Below are 20,188 nucleotides of genomic sequence, written 5' to 3'. Positions count from 1 at the left end.
ACAGTTGTTGTTTGTTCAGTGATTGTCAATGAGTTCTCTGAAGGCCTCCAGTATTCTCAGGTTCTGATAGTCCAAATGTGTAAAATCTTGAATTTAAAGGGTATGAACTCTCCTGCACATATAAAAATGGAAAAAATTTATGCTTTTTACTTGAATACAATGAATCTTTCTAGTAGCCTTCCATTAAAAATGAAGGGACAAAAACAAAGTTTCTGATCAAATAATGAAACACAACTACAAGATATATGTACATTGAAAAAGAAAGAAAATAAACAGAACAATTTGTATCAAATAAAGGCTTATCTAAAAAAAATTTAAACAATGTATAGATGACACTCTTTTTGTCAAAAACCTGAGCATGTGAAGCACAAAAAAAAATGAAGTTGAACGTTCCTAGACTAGGTGAGACCTTAAAAATATTCAATAAAGCTTCCTACTGTATTATAAGGATAGTTATTAGTTAATGCTGTTGTAGTGAAACTCAATATGTAGGTTCCAACTCTCACTTTGATTCCATTCTATCAAACAACTGAACAAGCTACTCTAGAGTCTGCATAGTGAGTTGAAAGCAAATTAAATAACAAGAATCAGTGCAAAGTCGATGAAGCACACAAACACAAAACACAAGCTTCTCGACACTAATATCAATCTACATACAAATCTTTTTAAATCTCAAGAGAACTTTGGATCCAAACTTCAACAGAGCTCATTGTTCCTCCATAATTATGAACACTGATAAAAATAAAGCATAATAACTTACAAGTTTAAGTTTGGGTTTGGATTAATATTAAACAACTTGTCTTAATGCCAATCGAATTTAAGATAGAATTCAACACCTGGCTTTTCTGACTTGTCATTTCTGCATAATATATAAGTTTGCGACTTTTGCTGAATTTTATCAAATAGTCTTGACAATTTTATGTTATTTTTTTATGTTTTTACATTCATTTCTCTTATATATCTTTTTCATTCTTTTTATATCATTCTCATCTTTTTCTATCACATAATGCATCATGATTTTAACTTTTTTTTTTCTTCTTTTTCTATTGGGATGTGACAAAAATCATAACTCCAAATTCACTTGGGACCAAATCAGGGATCCCCAAAAAAATTGTGCTAGTGGATCTGAAGGCAATGGGTTGTGGGTGCTGTACGATTCTTTAAAAGCTTTCTATTTTCTACCCTTCCTATGGATACCTATCTCTACCGGGGAAATCCTAATTTCCATCCTAAAGCACATGTGAAGTCTGATATTGTATTAGATCTTATGGACCTACCTGCTACATAGATATATTAGATAGCGAGATCATAAACAATTTAAGAAAGCAATGAGCGAGACAAAAAACAAGTAAGGAGAGAACAAGTTCTCTATATACTCTAAAGAAACTCCCTTCTTTTTTCTTCATAAGCAACATCTGAATCTCAACTGTATATGTGATTTCTCATTTATCACCATCAAGTGAAGTGCATGACAGTGATAGGGGTGTCTTAATTTGGGTGCACGTGCTTAACATGGACTTCTCGGCCTAGTCGGCAAGATTGTTAGATCAATACATCTTCCAATTCCTTTTCTCAGTTTGTGTCCCCTTACCCCGTACTTTTGTTTTTCTTGGTCTCCTCGTGTTACTTGCATATAGTTAGTGACATATAATAGTATAATACTAATACGATTATAGTATATGACATGTGTGATATGGCTTAATTTTCTACCTACAATTAATATATAAGTGTGTGTCTTCACTCCCAATGGCATTGTCAATGGCACTAATTAATCCAACCACGTGAACCCATTTGAACAAGAGGCGAATCCGGTTTCTCAAAGTCACAAGTAAAGGAAGGGCATATATATATATATATATATATGCAGAAAAAGCGGTTCTGAGAGTGACATGATGTTGTAGTTTTGATTCTTGGGAAAGTTGTGCGCTTTACCAACTACTATCAAATTTATGTTGATGCGGTGCTTTATGTTTAATTAATTAGTAGTTTTGAGTGACACACACTTAATTTATTTGAGCATTATTATAAGAATGATAAATGGGATTTGGAGAGTGGTCGTTTTGATGATTGTGACCTTAGAGCTAGAGCAAAGAATGACAATGGTTGTGGGTGGTGAATGCAAATGATTTGGTGCTACTTCTAAATGATTGAGAGCACTGTTTCAGCAGTATTATTGAACAGCTAGCTTACATTCAAAGAAAGAAGGGAAGTTGAATCTCTAATCTATCCCTAATTTAATTTTCCAACCCTTATAATATATAATATAAGGAGAATAAAAAGTTTAGCCTTTGGATCATGACTGCAGGGTCAATTGCTAGAAATTTAACTGCAAGCAATTTAGGTCCCTATTTTAGAGAATGTTTTACATAATCATTGTTCTCAACCAAAACAAATATTTTTCTATATATATATATATATATATATATATATATATATATAGATAGATAGATAGATCTAATGTCAGCTTTACCAGTGAGATTTTCAATCAAAGACCAAAAAATACAGCTCAGAGTGAACCAATCTATGCAAATTTATGTTTCGATATGGAATTGAAAGCAAGTTCAGTTGCATTCCCTAGAGATGGATGTTTCAATAATGCCAAGGCCCTATCAGGCTATGATGTTGATCTTTAAATTATACAGAAAATCACAAGAAAACGGGAAAAAATATAAAAAAAAAAATTGTAACTGAATTTGAATCAGTCGCTGCAATTTCTTATAGCATCAAAAAGATTACAACAAAACTACCACGATCGCCTTTAGTATCTTCATGTCATTGGTAAATTTATAATTCAAACTAAATTATTATTTTTTTATCAGCAAAATAACATATATTAAAAGGAGTATAAGGTTCATACTATCCAGAAGGTTCTCTCTAGTACTATTGAACACTCTTTTTTCTCCTGCCAAATGATACATTCCCCATGAAACGGATTTAAGTTTAATTGAAGACAATTCAAAATGTTCTAACCAACACAAACAAAACCAGTTTTATTAATCATTATCCTAAAAACAACAATTAAGGAATTCAAAGTAAAATAATTTAGACTTAATAGTTAATTACAGTTTTCATCCCTTGTTATCATTATTTCTCAAATTTGTCCCCGGGTCATTTTCAATGTATTTAGTCTCCTAATTCTTTAATTGTAATTTTAGTTCATTTTAAACTTAATATTCAATATTTGACAGAAATTACAACTTGACCCTCTATTACACATCCACATCACCATTCGGCTGTTACATCAACAGTTCCATTAAATATAACATAGTAAAGAGAGATCAAAATGAAATTAAACCAAAATACTATTAATTACTTAATTACTTGTGAGAACAATAAATACTAGTAGTCAAATGCAGAGTAGAGACAAACTTACGAGTGGCCTAAGATGGTTAGAGGAAAATGGTTATGGTCTTTTGTGGTCAGCAAAAAAGATGTTCTAACTTCAATCTCTGCTACCTGATGGTTCCTTCTCCCTTCATCATCCTCATCAAAATGTTGTTAAGAAAGCCCTATATATCAGTGTACGAACTTGTAATTATCCTCATCAAAATGTTGAATACAAACAGATAAAGATAAGCGAAACACAATATTTGGAAGACAATACAAATTAATTAAATGGAGTCTAATGCAAACAATTCAATTAAAGGATTGCATCCATTATCTATTAGTTTAAATTAAATTTTTTTACATTCTCTAATAACTATGGAGAGCTTCACAGCATAGTCACAAAAAGGTTTGGTTCAAATAGCTGCATACAGGGAACCAAAATCAACACAAGGCAAAATTCATGAGTCTTTAATCAGTTGTACCTTTTACTTTTAATTTAATAAGTAATCATTCCATGATATATTGACATCATTAAAAAAATCATAAACCATTTTAGCAACTCTAACGACAGGTTTGCTATATAAGTTAACGATGATGTTGAGTTGGACTAATGGTCTTCAGTTCAAGTCTTGTTATTGAGAAGAGTTTCTTTCACATGGTAATTTTAGCAGCTTCAACATCATTACTTCTTGCATGTAAACATATGAAGAACCACACCACGAAGGGTGTGAGGTGAACCACAGAACTGGACAAACCAAAAGACTATGTTTTTGAGATAAGGGTCAACTTATACTTATCCTTAATTGACTGAAACAAAAATTACAAAGCATCACATGGCAAGAGGTGCAGGCACTACTAGAAAATACATGTGTAATTCTTTCACTGAACAAGTGATGATTATTTGGGCAGCACTGAAGCACACTACCATTTATTGAAGCACATTGAAGCATTGAAGCACTGAAGCAAATAAAAATTACTCAAAATTCATGACATTCATAATTAACAATAAAAGGTCACAAGTGTCTCAAACAAAACATACAAGTAAATACCAACAAAAGTTAAATACAAGTTTCCTAGATAGGTATCATCAATCATCTTCTAAATCTGTGTCTATCATTTTCACTACATACATTTGCAGATTTCATTTTTTGGAAATTGAAATCCCAAAAATAGCCCATCCAAAAAACCATAACCTCTGTTTAGACTTTAGAGGACTTTTGTAGAATCAATACATCACCACTATCTTGTTCGCTATGGCTACTATTCAAACGTAGAGTGTAGTTATGACCAGATACATTGCCCTTGTAGCAACCAGTGGCCACTAAGCTACTATGACCCACCATTTAAAGTTATACCTTTTTTTTCTAAGGAGAGAAAAATGTCCAAGTCCTAACAAAACAACACAGCTATATATTCTCATTAAGTGGGTAGAATTAGCAAATCCTAGTAAATTGATTATTGTTGTTATTTCTTCGTCTCATTTTTGTACTCAAAAGCTGTTCTCTTTATGTTCCCATTGTTTTTAGTTTACTCCTTAAATGGGTTAGAGATAAATAAAATTAGTGAGTTGCCATCTGCAGTTCAAAAGCTGTGAAAGCAAATAAGATGCAGCATAGAAATTTGACTTTTGGAACTTTCTTATTGAAATTTTCAAAACCATGGCATTGAACGAGAAATTAGGTTTGGGGAGAAATCGAACAAGACAGAGGATGATTTTGAAAGTGAAGTGAGGCTTGTGTGCAAAATGTTCCCTAATTTCTGAGTAAGAAGAACATTTAGGGGCAAGTGGTAACGAGAAAGAACAACTCACCAGTGACGACGACGTTGGGGTGATACTCCGGCGAAAGGCGGCGAGAGAGCTGAGGCTACGGTTCCACGGCGGCGGCGGGGGAGGTTCTTTGAACCTTTAAAAGGTTATGTCAGTCACTTTGCGGCGGAAAGAAAGTGTTGACAGGGCAAGAGGTGCTGACAGCTTAGAAGCTAGAGGTAAGCAACATGTGCTGACAGCTAGAGGTTCGAAAGAGTTTGAAGCGAGACTAGGGTGAAAGGGCAAGAGGTGCGAAAGGGTTACAAGCGAGAGAGTTAGAGAGAGTTCAGCGCGAAAGGGGAAAGAGGAGGAAGCGCGAAAGGATTTATTAACCCAAACAGATTAAGACGGTTTTTATATTAAACTCGTCGTAAAATTAATTGAAAAAGCACATTCTAAGGTGGTTTTAATAACCGTCTTAGATTTAATATCGTAAAATCCTATTATTGTTCAAATAATTACAAAAAAGCCACCGCACATCTTTTTAAGGCGGTTCCCCAATAACCGTCGTAGTGTCCACATCGTAAAACACCATTTTTCTAGTAGTGTTAGGATTAATAATTTTTTATTCAATTTTTAAGAATTAATAGTTTTGATTAATTTATAATTAACTTAATAAATCAATATATCAGAATTATTTGTTAATAATATGTCAAGAGGACCAAAATCACTAGGGGATCAAATGTTATAATTAAAATTCAAGGAGACTAAAATTATGGATTTGAGAAACTAGAGAGACTAAAATTATAATTTAGCCTAATTTTTAAATAAATAACTATTATATTTCCTTTCTTTTATAATAATAATATTCTGATAATTAAAGAAATTTTATTGTTTGAAATATAATTTCAGTGATATAAATATTTATTACTTTTTTCTATTTTTATCATTTGAAATAAAAAATCAGTTTATGTATGGAATGAGTAGTTGCCTCTTTATATATATATATATATATATATATATATATATATATATATATATATATATATATATATATATATATATGTATGAGATAACCATTTTAAGAATACTTTTTTATATGAGAATGAACAATTTTTCAACTATTAAATAATTTCAGTTTAAAATTAATTCTTCAACACGAGATTACATTAACTAACTAACTGATATTTTAACTTAATTTTCAATCACTTAATGTAAAACCAAATACACATTTTAAACTAAGGAAGTCTAACTTAATTGGTTAATTAAGGTATATGTATTATAAATCTCTTCATATTCAATCCCTACAAATAAAAAAGTACACATTTTAGATAGCTTTTGCTTTAGATCTAAATTTTACTAGTAACTTACTTTCAAATTAAAAAATATTTAAACATAAAATACTTTACTTCAAAATCAATTTTACAGGAAAAAGGCTTATACGAGGCAAGCAACCCTTTGTTCGGTTTTATTACCAACGGAAGTGGAAACAAAGTGAGAATTTCTTTCTTTTGCCTTCTTAAATACGCTGATTTTCTTTTGGTTGTTTTTTTAGTTATTTTCTTATTACCGAAAGTTTAGCCAAGTCTGAACAAGTATATCGGCAAGTTTGAGAACAAGAAGGCAGCATCATTGACACCCACAAAGCTATAACAACCTCAGCATTTGCAACAGTCACACGTGTCAAATTACAATGAAAAACCTTTTTGGCATTGGTTCTGTTAATCCTTGATAATGTTGGGAGTTATCCCTCTCTTCTCTTTTTCCTTCGTACGGTTATTCCATAACAAAGTTAGAGTATATACCATTGTTTGAAAGCTAGCTAGAACAGCATGGCAAGCCCACCTCAGAACTCAGACCTAACATTCCCAGCAGCAGATATTGCTGGAGAACTGAATCCTGGGAGAAACACACACGTTCATGTTGATTCTAAATCTTCTGAGGTGGCTGCCTCCAAGGTAATGATGGTACCTACATGCATATTTTCATTTTCATATTCATGTGAACGTATAATAACATCCTTTCCAAATACGAGAAATTATCAGGCAGTCCTATATGCATCGTATCTATGGTCCCGATCAATCTCTTTGTGATATGTAGCAAAAAAAATCAATTTACAATAAAATATTAATAATACTTAATTATATGTTACGTAAAAATTAATCAGAGATGTCTGAACCATGTAATAATTTCTCATTGGAATACCCTTTTTTCTCATGCCATATTTTAGGTGGAATTATGAGACCTCATATAGCTTATCTGTCGTATTATTCTATATCATGTACTGATGCGGTGTTATGTATATACTTGCTTGGTTGGTTTAAGGAACAAGCCGAGGCCAAACAGAAGAAAAATGAAAGGCAAAAGAAGGATGCATTGCAAACAATAAAATCAGCCATTTTAATTTCAGGCATAGTTGTTGCTGTGTCAGGAGCTGCATTTGCCATAACCAAGAAATTAAGAGAGAAATGACCTCACCTTCTCCAATAGAGATATAGAATATTTAAAGAGATTTTTGTTATAGTTTTGTTTTCAGGTCCCTTTCTTTATATATATATATATATATATATATATATATATATATATATATATATATATATATGAATTATTTTCCATAATTTTGGGCTCTCAAATAAGTCCTAAGGACCCCCGAAACTATTCTTAAAATGATAATCATGTAAGATTTTCCCAATACCTTGACAATTGACATCTGAGTGCAAGTTATACGAGTTTACATTCTTTTTTTAATTCTTACTCTCTTAGATTTCATTTCTTTTTCTTCTCAACTACCAATTGCTATGGTCACCAATGGCCATCTGTTAAGCGTTCAATTTGGCATATAAATAAAAAGTGGGTTGATTATGTAACTATACAAACACAATATTTGTATTGCAGCAAGTAAGCATGTGAACTTACCCCAAGCGAATGATCAATAATCAATAAAACAGTAGTTTCATAGTTTTGTTTTCTATTTGACAAGTACTAAAACCAGTGAATTTTCCCAACTGCTTGGGCATGGTACCAAGTTGGGAAATAAGGTGAACATAACCACATTGATTGTAGAATGGAGCATGAATTAAAAAACACCATGACCCTTCAATAAAAATTAACATGTGATTACAAAAGAATGTACAGGGAATGGAAAGAGAAGGATGCACCTTTACACGCACATTCGCACGCATTGTTGTGAAATAAAATGAATATATCACCATTACCATAAATATTTTAATAGAATCCATTTATGTGAAACTATATATACATATCGTCCTTGCATTTGCAGGAAATACTCAAATAACAAGCCCAGATGATAGCAATGAATCCTTGTGATGACCATCCAACAAAGTTGATTGAGGCAGCTCTTTTAGCTTCCCGTTGTCTAAAAGGAATACTCGTTTAGCCATCATAACTGTTTCCAAGCGATGGGAAATCACAAGCACCTATGAACATAGGAAGAGTGTTGGAATACTTCATAGGGAAGAAGAATGTATATAAATTACCAACAGAATGCAAAAGATTAACCAATAAATCCAAGAAAAATACATAGAGTAGTTAATGTCTAAGTCAATCATATTTGTTGACAAACTTATTGAAAACTAAAAGTAACAAAATAAGATGCACACATAAGACGAAATGGAAAAATAGTTCTAGAAGCCAAAAGTTAAACCCTAACACAATGTTTCTGTGATTTAAACTGAGACCTGAATGTATGAAACATATAAGATAAACTTCAGAAAAAGAAATACAGCATAGGCACACCAAATATTTAGCTAGACCACGCAATTCTTATAGCTGGTACCCATGCTTCTGCATGCACTTTAAGGAAAGAAAAGTAGCAAGTCAAGGGCAGAAAGAGCTAGTTGGCTTACTGTGCGATTTTGCATCAAACGCTCTACAGCTTGTCTCACTAATAACTCAGATTTACTATCCAAGGACGAAGTTGCCTCATCCAGAATTAATATAGAAGAATTTTGATAGAAAGCCCTTGCAATAGCCAGCCTGTAATTTTGAGAAAGGAAGCAATAGATCAATGAAGAAGCCATAGATCAATGAGACAATGATTAACTATTATGAATATCCACCAATCCTTCGAATTCGGTCTTTACATTAACCACACCTTCCGAATGCTCCCTTAAACAGGAAACAAAATTTTCTGTTCATTCATGGCTTATAGGAGAACAGAATGAAATTTGGATTTGAAGTTTTACCTTTGCCTCTGGCCTCCACTTAAAGTTGATCCCCTTGGTCCAATATTGGTTTTGTATCCTTCTGGAAGTTTTTTAATAAACTCGTCTGCATGAGCAGTTTGAGCTGCATGCTTCACCCTGTCCATGTCAATTTTTGTTGTCAGATCCCTATAACCAATGTTTTCAGCAACTGTACCTGAAAAAAGTGTCTAGAGTATATATATATATATATATATATATATCAGTAATTACCATAAATATTGTTAGTTGAACCATGAGAAGTTTGCATGACACATATATCTATGAAAGATCATAAAGATACCAGTAAATGTAAACTATTCATGCTAGCAATCAAGGATGACCAAAATTGCTGAATTAACATATAGCAGAAAAATCAAACAATTGATATAAAGGAAGGGAAAAAAGAAGATAAAAGGCTGTTTGGTAACTAAAAAAAACAGATATCTAAGTGCAAATGACCAGTTTTTAAACATGGTGTTTTGCAACTACGTACATTTTTTTTAACTTGTTCTTATAGAAACCAATTTTGAGATAAAACCAGTTCTTAAAATCATTTTAAAGTTAGTTTTCTGTCCAGTCCAACTTCTTCCAATTGTCTGTAATCCTTTCATTCTCTCTGCCTCTTCTTCAGTTAGTTGTAACTTGTAAGGGCTTGGGCTAGTTATTGGGTAAGACATAATTGTAAACCAATGGTTCGTAAGCATGCTAAGTTTCTTGACAAGAGCTAGTTTAAAATAAATTTCATCCAAAATTTTAGTAAAACTAGTTACAAAATAACCTGAACTTATATGACTAGTTTATCTAAAACTGTTTAAAATCAGTTTTGAAAGTGAAATGCAGCCCTAAATGCTTGTAAACAATAGTACAAATCATTCAAGCTGGCAAATCAAGCTTGTTTTAAATTCTTGTTATCAACATCATGAACTGAAGGACAAACTCTGCAACAATACAGAGGCATGAATAACTTACTATATCTTGAGAAACAACGCTAACATGTCTTCTCAAACTTGCCAACCGAATGTTTTGGATGTTATGGTTATCAATCAGTATACAACCTACAGGCATAAAAAGATTGACAAAAATGAGTGTAAAATAAAACCCATTGCCATTGGTATAGTAAATGCATTTGACAAATCACAATCACCATACTGAGATTTATTTTAAATGACTCACCAGATATAGGATCATAAAGCCGAAGCAACAGTTTTACAAGTGTTGTTTTCCCTCCACCAGAAGGACCCACAATAGCAACTATCTCTCCAGATTTAATGTGAAGATTTAATGCATTTAAAACAAGTGCCATGTCATCGTTATACCCAAAGGAGACATCACAGAATTTCAGGTCCCCTGTAACACGGTCCAAATCAGCAGCATCTGGTTTCTCAACCACCTATTATGGAGGAAAAATGATCTATTATTGGAGTGCAACATATTACCTTGACTGAATTGTTTAAGAAAACTGAACAGTGGATACTGTGTGCTCAAGAACCATTTTGCATTTTCTTATTATCAGAATTTCTTCAATTTCAAACAAAATTTTCAATCCAATTTAAAAGCATACATTACAAAAAGAAGAAAATTAAATACATATTCAGATCACACGTTATACATTTACCTTATTTTTGAACCTGGTCATGGCAAGCAAGCGTTCAGCAGCTGGTTCTCCCTGCCTCCATTCATTATAAGCTTTCCCTACATCCTGCGTGATTCTTTATTTTCAGATTGATGATAACCAAAGATAGCTCCTCAAAAGCTGAACCTTGATAACAATACCTGGATTGGCTGAATCAAGAAAAGCAATGAAGTCACGAATGAAACCAAGCTATAGCGATCCAATGAACCTCTTGAAATCATCAGCGAACCAGCGCAAAGTATGGAAAGGACTCCAAAATAAATAGCTTGTATAACCTGAGGAATCAATGCTTTCATCTTTTTTTTCTTCAGCCTTGCATTATAGTCCATCAGAGCCAATCTCTTAAACCTGGTATTCTCACATGACTGTGCATTGTTTGCTTTCACAAAGAGAATTGCAGGAAGCACCTTAATTAAGAAAAAAAAAAAAACAAAAAGAACCAATAAAATTGACACACAAGGTCGAACAGCAAATTGAGCAAACAATGCATGGCCTTTAAGATTATTTCTGGTGAAAGTTCAAGTTACCTCATTTAGATAGGCCGAGAGAGCAGCAATACTAACATGTGCCTCTTTGGATATCTTGCGAAGTTCTTGACCAAGAAAGGTAACAACTAGCACCATGCAAGGAACAATCTGCAATTTGCAATCACACCATACAAAATCAAATTTTCCCTGAACCAGCATGAAACAAGCATAAGCCCCTGATTGTGACTCACCATGGCTGAAATCAAAGAAAGTGTAGGACTTATGACTAACATCTGCATCATCATTGCCGACAACTGCAGAGTACTAGGTACTATGGTCTGTAAGCAAAAAAACAAACTGATCGTCAGATACAAGTAAATACACTTTTTATCGGCAAATGTTAATTTTGTTAGAAATATCGGTTGGAAGATTCAAACCCGCGACCTCTCCCCCCTCTCCTTCTCCCTTCTCCAACCACTCGACCAACCTTATATCTCCACAAGTAATTACACAAATGACGAAAAAAAACTGTTATCAATGCAATTTCCCCGCAATGTTCTCAAAATGACAAGCAAAGCCACCTGTTCAAGTAAGGAAAATGCAGGGTACACATACACTGTACAACAAGGATTGGCGGGACAAGAAAGCAATCAAATGTAATAAAGTGACTTGCGAAAGTTTGAGTAACTAGTGTCATAAAAAGTATACTGTACTAACTATGGCCATGTTACAGGGTGAACAAAAAATCCGCAACTTTGCAACGAAACAGCATTAAATTCCCTGTCTTTAAACTCATCAAAAGTTAAAACTCCATTTGGCTAGAAAGAGAAAAAAATTGGCTGAAAAACTTGTGTCTTAAACAACCGTTGGAACAACCCCACTTATGGTCTCATGGTCTACATTCAAGTTTTTTAAATGAATTAAATTAAAGTACACTTTTTTTAGATGAAATTAAAGTACACTTAAATTACTATTTTTGGTAAAATTCTTGTTTTTTAATAATTATTTTAAAAGTTAAACTTAAAGTGATTTCTAATTAGTTATTAATGTAAACATTAATAATGTATCAAATTCAAATTCTTTACTAACAAGTGGTTAGTAAATTACAAGCTGTCAATCTGATTTTCAGCCCACTAAATTAGCTAAACTGTCATATATACATTTATTGTAGATTATCCTAATTAAAAGAATAACAGTAACAAATACAATCAATGTGCAATTAAATATAATTTGCTTTTGCCATTAATTCTGTTGACAGATGAAAAAAATGTGGTTGAGAGAGGAACTGATCTTAAACAAGGTCTTAAATTCTCAAGTTCTAGAGCCAATGTCATGGTAACTCAAAAATATTCAAATTCTTTGTGAAAAAAGAAATTTTAAAGCTCAATGTTTTAAAAACTAAATCGATAATTGAGCCGGTAAAAACATTGATTCATCCGTGTTAGATCGAACAGCTAAAAGTTAAATTTATATAATTTAATATTACATAATATTTAAATACTTATTGAATTTATAGCTGTTCTTAAATGAGTCGATTTTTTTTTTTTTTTTGCAACTAACAAACTAGTAAAGACTTACTGAACCAGCTAGTCTAGCTGTCTAGTCCATTTTTTTTTATATGGGTCTAGTCCAATTTTCAAAACAATGTTAAAATTATAATATTTGAGATTAATTTTAATGCATTCTGATTTTAACAGTATCAATTAATTAAAAAAATTAAATAATATATTTTTTTACGATAAAAAAACATTAAATAACAATTTTTAGAATAACAATTAGTATTATAAAACTATATATTTGCTTTCACTGTTATTCATTCTTAACGGTGATGGGATGAAAGAATAACCTAGTAAGCAAGAGCATGAAACTATGTGTGGGGTAATATACAGAGGGTTATGAAAGAGTGGTACCGACGTTGAGAAGAGTGTACAAGGTAACGGCGAGGTCGGAGGCTTCGGCGGTGATTCGGTACGCTAAGTCACCGGCGGAGACGCCCTCGAAGTACGCGAGCTCGCGGTGGAGGACGCGGTCGAAGACGTGAAGGCGGAGGTCGTAGACGGCGCCGAGCGCGGCCTCCCAGAGGAGCGCGCGCTGCGCGTAGCCGGCGGCGAGGCGCGCGACGAGGAGGAGCGCGGCGATGGGGGCGGCGTCGGCGGCGGTGGCGCTAAGGATGGGGAGTTTGGGGAGCTTGGAGAGGAGAGCGGAGAGGGAGTAGACGGAGACGGCGCTGCAGAGCCAGCCGCAGAGGATGGGCTTGTGTTGGGAGAGGAGGTAGGGTTTGAGGAATTGGAGGGTGGGGTTGGTTTTGGCGCGGATTTGGAGGGGTTTTGGCGGGTGGTGGTGGTTGGGGGAGTGGAGGTGGAGGAAAGAGGGTGAGGGTGGGGGTGGGTTTAGAAAAATGGATGATAGTGACATTGGGATTCTGTTTGTTCTTCGAATGGAACATTTGATCGTTAAACGATCATGTGGATTGTGGATTCAATTCCCACCGCCACGTTCACCCTCCCAATATGAACTATTTTTCTAACCTAGTGTTTATGGAAACGGGGTTAGTTAAATATTTAATTATTTACAGAATGAGAAATGCCCACTAACACTCCGTCTCTCTTTCTAATAATAAAATTTATTTACTAATTTTGATAAATCTTACTTCTCATTTGATAATTCTCTCCTTGTTTAAAAGTGAGAATAATCTAAATTAACGATTTTTAATAAACTTTAATCAACTAAAAAAATTATTATAAAAAGAGCTTCAGATTGAACGTCGCCAACATTTCTCTTGTAAAATACAAAGTACTCTTGTTTTGATTGTACAAGACAGAAGTAAAATCTGTCTCTCCTTCATTGCACTAGGATCATCCTTTAAAGATAGTGTCAAAAAATGAGTTATTTTTTATATCCTTAATTTGTTAGAAAATCCATTAATAAGATGCTCACTCATTCTTCATGTAAGTAGATGCATTTATTAGCCTATTGTTTTAGTAAAATAAACATACATCCTAATCAAATAATAATCCGCATATACAGACCCCAGACTATTGATATGTACTTCGTGCGCAGCTTCTTTGAGAATTCACTAAAACAACTTCCGGTTGCTAAAGACAGGTAAAATTGAATTATTTGATGATCCGACTAAAAGTTAAAGACGAATAACAATCATAATAACAAAATCATATGCCCAAATAAATGTGTCAATAAATCTGTAGGTAATTCTAGTACGAACTCCAATTATTCTGCATAAGCACTACATCACAATTGTGTTGGGAGAAATCTTAAAAAATTCTAGATCAGAAGAGAGACTAGATAATCAAAGGGGTTAAGTCTAAGCCTTCCCCAACAGATGTGATTCTTCACATAAATAGTAGCCTTCGGCATGCTTCGAAATGAGCTTCACTAATGAACTGCAACAGCACAACAGAATGATTAATAGGAACTCTGAAACTGCGGTATCGAAAATTGTCATGCTCTGGATGAAGAATCACATAAATGCAGTAAGGAAATTGTATGAAAATGCCACTTCTTGTTATATGCTCAACACGACAGATTGAGCCAACAAGTTCAATTGTTAAAACAGGGAACCTAGTCACAACTCACAATGTTGGCAGTTCGCACGCAGAACACAACCATCTTTGACAAACAGCTTAGTAAACATTTTACCCATCAGTCACAGGTTCAGAACAGTTAGTCTCAAACCAAATTTGCTGAGTAGGGGAGATAATTTTTCAGGATTTCTGATATATGTTTTAATTTTTTTACATGAGCTATCTTCAGAAAAATTTCTTATTCACAATGCCCTTAAAATCACTCCCTAACTTGTGATTTTGTTATGCTTTCTCTTATTTTTGGGCACTTGGGCTTCATATTCATAATTTGTCTCTTGCTTTGTAATCCCCACCCCTCCCCAAATAACAAGAATAAGATATTTATTGCTTAATCAATGTATGTTGATTTGTGTTTAAGAAAAGCAACACGGACTGCTTCTGCCTACAACTTTACAATTTTCACTACACAAATTCTCCGGTTCTCCCCTAATAGTTATTCTTTTTCTTTTACTTTTTCTCCCTCCCTAATAAGCAAGTTACTCAAAACTTTATACATTGGAAATTTTATAAAAGCTGATTGCTGAATGCAAATGAATGAACTTGTAAGAGATTTTTAATAACTAACTAAATCATAAATTCCAATGCACACACACATGCAAATCAAGTCTTTAATCGTAACCATTCACATAAGATCAAATTGTGGATTCACTCCTCTCATCCTTCAAAGTCATAATAAACTAGTGATCTCACTTGTTTGGATGTATGTTATATAAAATACACATAGATGTAGACAATTATGTTTCACAATTTAACCTCTAACGGTCTAACCCCTTTTCTCTTTTCCAAAGCCAATAATGACCATAGGCACCTTTAAAACATTGACAATAAACCATACCATTTTAAAAAGATTTCATAGCAATTAAATGAATTTTATGTAAAAATGTGCAGTAAATGCAAAGAGTCATTTATTTTTGTGACTAAAACTATACTATACACGTGTAGCCATTTAGAAAAATCCCTTCAAGAATCAGATGAAACTTATCGAGTTTAGCTTTGATTTACTTTCATAGTTTTTATACTATCATCCAATCATGTGTGACACATCAATAGAAAAGTGTCTTTTTAAATAGCTATTGTTGTAGTAAAACTATTTCAGTTTGAGCAACTTGGACTACTTTGTAATTTGCACGTAGCACACATCAATAATTAAGTAACATAAACATCAAAAACATTGATGAAAAATTCAAGTATACATAGTTACATAATAAAGAAGGGCAACAAGCTTATCATGCCTTGTTCTTTTGCAACGAAAGCATATATCCTGCAGTTATAATAATAGTTAAAAAATAGGTCATAACAAATAGCTCTATACATTAGTGATTTGGGAATGCTTACTTGTTTCACTAAAATTCTTCATGTGAACCCAGAGAAATCTTTTGGTGGTTCAATCCATATGTTTTCAAAAGGGTCTTGTTCTCCCCAGTCATGCCACTGCTTACGAGGATAGTATCTACAGTCATCAAGAGAGAATGATATGCAGCGCTTTCCATAAAAACGAACTTTAGAGAAGTAGACACTATTTCTCATTATTCCGGGGAGATCAATCCTTGCATGAGAAGACAAGAAACTAGCAAAAAGAGTTACTCCATCCAGTGTTGTCATCTCTTCCCATTCCATTAACATCTGATCTAGCTTAAAAATAATGGGATTTTCACTAGAACATGTATAAATTACTATTATATCTCCCTCATGCTCTGTCATGAATTTTCCCTTCCACCAATTTTTGGCAAAAAAATTCTCTGGGCACTTGGGTGGAGGTACTGAAAGAACACTCCAAGTGCGTTCAGATGAGTTAAACACCCCTAGCCAACCTGTGAGACTCAAGCAATAGAAGAGTCCATTACAAAACACAAGCTTATTCCAGATGCTACTGACAAAGGGCAAGCGGTTTTGGTAACTAAGAGTGGTCCATTCTGTTGCCCCGGGGTAACATGTGCTGATGGCCACAACAGTAGGACTAACATGCTTAACAGTAAACAGAACACAGTCAGGTGATGTTGGAGCACAAGAGAAGGCAACTATTTGGTATGACATCTCAAACCTTGGCAGCTTGATAATCTCCATAGTAAAGGGATTGAAGAAGAACACACGGTGAGTTCTGGGTCGGTATAGCAGTAACCAACCATCTTTGGTGTAACAAACTCTAGATCCCCTCAACTCTGGCAACTCGATGGAATAGGTTTTGCGGTGCGCGGGGTCATAGAATTCATACCAGTCACCAAATTTCGGAAAATACATTAGCCATGGTGATTGGTTTACCACACATACAGAAGTGGCAACAGAATGCCATCTCTTACAAACAACCGAAGCTCGAACATTATCATCTAGACTTAAACGGGATAGTATTAATTCCAAGAGTTCAGTAGGGAGATCAGACCAAGTTTGCAGCTCTAAATATTCATTTTCCACCTCCACTGATGCCCGTCTGCTGTCGGTAATTGTATCACTCAACCTAAAAAGTTAAGAGATACAAAGATAAGTGGAACAAATTCACTTGAATGTGCTTAATATACTACAGAAAAGGTAAAAGAAACTAGAACTTGGTGACCTGAACAGGCCTTTATAACCAATCTCACTTTTTTCAACCACTTAAAGGTTTGTAAAACATAAAATTAGATGCTTATATCATGATCAGAACATAATATAAATAAAAAAATACACATCACTAAGAATACTTAAAAATTTGATGGCACGGGGTTACTGAAGCATACCAACAAGTCAGGCTGAAAATCAATTAATTAAATAAATAAAAGAATAAAGAATTGAAAAAACAAAATACCCGAGTTAATCTTTCTTTTAAAATCAAAGTCAACTACAGTACAATGCTCCAATTCACAATAAAAGGGACAAGAACCAGTGTACAATTCTCCAATTCACACTGCAGAAACCCAATTTTCAACAATTCACACTGCAGAAACCCAATTTTCAACAATTCACAGTGGAGTAACCCAATTTTCAACAAATCACAACAATTCACACTGGAGTAACCCAATTTTCAACAAAGTTATAAAACATCGGACTCTGATCCGATCCATAAACCCTAGTGCATTCACAATCATAAACTAACTCCATTTTTAGACACAGACCAATTTTTTTATTGAAATTGAGAATTCAGACTCAAAATCAACACAGAAACCAAATAAAACAACTTCAATTCCGTACAAACACGCACTGATCCAGCGTTGAAGGCCAATTTTCCACACATTTCCAAAAAAAATTAAAAATTGTAAAAAAAAAAAAAAAAAAGAAGTGAAACAGTGATGAGCATGCAAAAAATTGACATTTGTGGATCAGACAGAAGAGGAGCTTACGATTTCAACTTCCTTCTCCTTCTCCCGGGCATTATTTATGGGAACAGAAATTGCATCAATGATGTTGTTGTTGGCTCGTGGAAAGAGAAGAAGGAATTTCACTAGTTGAGGATAGACAGTCAAGAAGAGAAGAAAAATAAAAAAGAGAGATAAAGAAAAAACATGAATATATGAATACGAAGGAGTGAAGTGGTGGCAGTAACACGTGCGAGGCGGCTACACGACATGTCCCCGAAACACGTGTAAGGACTTCCAACAAGACACCATCATCATATCTATTGTCAACCGTAGATCAGCTGATTACCGCGTTATCTATTTTTTTTTTATTTCATCACCCGAATTATTTTTTATATTTGATTTTAATATATATTATCGAGGGTTCATCACATGATCATGATAATGATATAATATTTTGTTAGTCTATCTCTTTATTACTTAACTCTATGTTAATATATTACGATAAATATTAAAATTAAACATAAAAAATTGAAATATTGCAAAGATTGAAGATATGTTGAAATAGATAAATTAACAATCTAACATCAATCCTAGGAAGAAATTTATAAACATTCATGTAGAAATCAATATGGGAAGGAAGTGTGTATCGTAAATAAAGGTGTTAGGCCACACTTTACATTTGGAGTACAAAGGTCTCCACTCAATTTGATTCACATGTATAGGTATGGGCACAAAAAAGATCATTGTTTGGAAACTCGGGTGGCCAGTGACTACGGATGTCTGTTGTAAAGAGATTATTCATTTATTCTCTCTGATCTTAAATATATATATATATATATATATATATATATATATATATATATATATATATATATATATATATATATAATCAAAAGAATTAATTAAAGAGTATTTTTTTTAATTTATTTCTTATTGAAACTTAGTATAAATATAAGAAAAAATACGTCAATGAATTTAAAGAAAAACAAAAATAATTATTAAAACTAGCATATCAATTCAATAAAAAGTATTTTAAAAATCATAACAATAAATAAGATAAAGTTGATTAAAATTTTATTATATTTAAAAAATAAATCTTTTTATATTTGATACAGGGAGTATAAGAGAAACGGCAACGGGTCCAAGCAACGACAACTATTTGATTCATGATGTCCACGTGACAGAAGGTGCGCCTAATAAGGAAACTGTTATGAATGATCAATTGAAGCCTAATAATTATGCAACATCGAATTAATATGGCCTGTGGATGTTGGTAAAGAGAGAAAATCGTAAATCCAATAAGATTTTGAATGGCACAAAATGAGGCCAAAAATGTGCATGTGGTATCAATAAGGATGTGGGAATGAAAGGAAAGCATGGCTCAAGATCATGTTTTGATTTATTATCTAATGACAAGTAGGATATTTTGGTTTCAAATAAGGAATTTATCGAAAAATAGTGATGCTGAGAATTTAAATGGTAGCAACACAATAATCACAACCAAAGTAAAAAACCCAAATGTGGGACGTAATAAACATTTTCCAAGGGGTAAGGAAAATCGTGGGGTACCAGAGGAGATATCTAAAAAGGGTATTTACATTTAAAAGGTTGCACAGTTGATACTTCGTAAACAACAAGGCCAAAAAATACCCTCATCCATGCAGACTCCATTGGGAACGATAAAGGTTTTCTAAAAGCTAAAAATTACCGAGATCAATGTATATTTTATTAAGAGTAATGATAAATTGTCATTTATTTTAAATATCTTATTCACATCTCTTCTTTTTTTTTCTTTTTTTTTTCTTATCATATTATAAATTCTATCATTTTTATTTTTATTTCCTTTTTATCTTTCTCTCTAGATGTATGATAACATATGAGATGTTTCTCAAACATTCTCCTTTTATTAAATGCTAAATTTCAAGCTTAGATATTCCG

General features: G+C 33.3%; 2 protein-coding genes across 3 annotated transcripts; both read right to left on the bottom strand.

Annotated features, from left to right (window-relative positions):
* Positions 1 to 8,261: 8,261 nt before the first annotated feature.
* Positions 8,262 to 13,922, bottom strand: LOC100788075 (ABC transporter B family member 29, chloroplastic). Of its 2 annotated transcripts, XM_006588782.4 has the most exons (11): positions 13,294 to 13,922; positions 11,631 to 11,717; positions 11,440 to 11,547; positions 11,188 to 11,319; positions 11,053 to 11,061; positions 10,895 to 10,978; positions 10,453 to 10,669; positions 10,249 to 10,334; positions 9,280 to 9,467; positions 8,941 to 9,070; positions 8,262 to 8,511 (listed from the first exon to the last, which is right to left on the bottom strand). In XM_006588782.4, the coding sequence occupies exons 1-11, from the start codon at positions 13,792 to 13,794 to the stop codon at positions 8,362 to 8,364; spliced, it is 1,692 nt and encodes a 563-aa protein (XP_006588845.1). In that variant the 5' UTR covers positions 13,795 to 13,922; the 3' UTR covers positions 8,262 to 8,361. The 2 variants fall into 2 exon arrangements, with proteins under 2 accessions (XP_006588845.1, XP_003537071.1); XM_003537023.5 differs by having other exon boundaries at positions 11,053 to 11,319; positions 13,294 to 13,921.
* A 404-nt stretch (positions 13,923 to 14,326) lies between these two features.
* On the bottom strand, positions 14,327 to 18,436 carry LOC100809651 (F-box/kelch-repeat protein At1g57790-like). The gene is made up of 3 exons (NM_001254283.3): positions 18,293 to 18,436; positions 16,317 to 17,433; positions 14,327 to 14,780 (listed from the first exon to the last, which is right to left on the bottom strand). The coding sequence occupies exons 1-2, from the start codon at positions 18,322 to 18,324 to the stop codon at positions 16,335 to 16,337; spliced, it is 1,131 nt and encodes a 376-aa protein (NP_001241212.1). The 5' UTR covers positions 18,325 to 18,436; the 3' UTR covers positions 14,327 to 14,780; positions 16,317 to 16,334.
* Positions 18,437 to 20,188: the final 1,752 nt, after the last annotated feature.

This window comes from Glycine max, chromosome 10 (genome assembly GCF_000004515.6).
Source record: "Glycine max cultivar Williams 82 chromosome 10, Glycine_max_v4.0, whole genome shotgun sequence".
Taxonomy (NCBI): Eukaryota; Viridiplantae; Streptophyta; class Magnoliopsida; order Fabales; family Fabaceae; genus Glycine; species Glycine max.
Note: the sequence above shows the minus strand (reverse complement) of the source record. Positions and strands in the feature narration are given on the sequence as shown.

Excerpts from the sequence above, each read along its gene's own strand:
- LOC100809651 (NM_001254283.3), bottom strand. The coding sequence starts at position 18,324 with ATGCCCGGGAGAAGGAGAAGGAAGTTGAAATC. Across the intron at positions 17,434-18,292 it reads AGGAGAAGGAAGTTGAAATC|GTTGAGTGATACAATTACCG; the intron begins GTAAGCTCCTCT and ends TTAACTTTTTAG.
- LOC100788075 (XM_003537023.5), bottom strand. The coding sequence starts at position 13,794 with ATGTCACTATCATCCATTTTTCTAAACCCACCCCCACCCTCACCCTCT. Across the intron at positions 10,979-11,052 it reads TCTTGATTCAGCCAATCCAG|GATGTAGGGAAAGCTTATAA; the intron begins GTATTGTTATCA and ends AGAATCACGCAG. Across the intron at positions 10,670-10,894 it reads TGACCAGGTTCAAAAATAAG|GTGGTTGAGAAACCAGATGC; the intron begins GTAAATGTATAA and ends CCTCCATAATAG.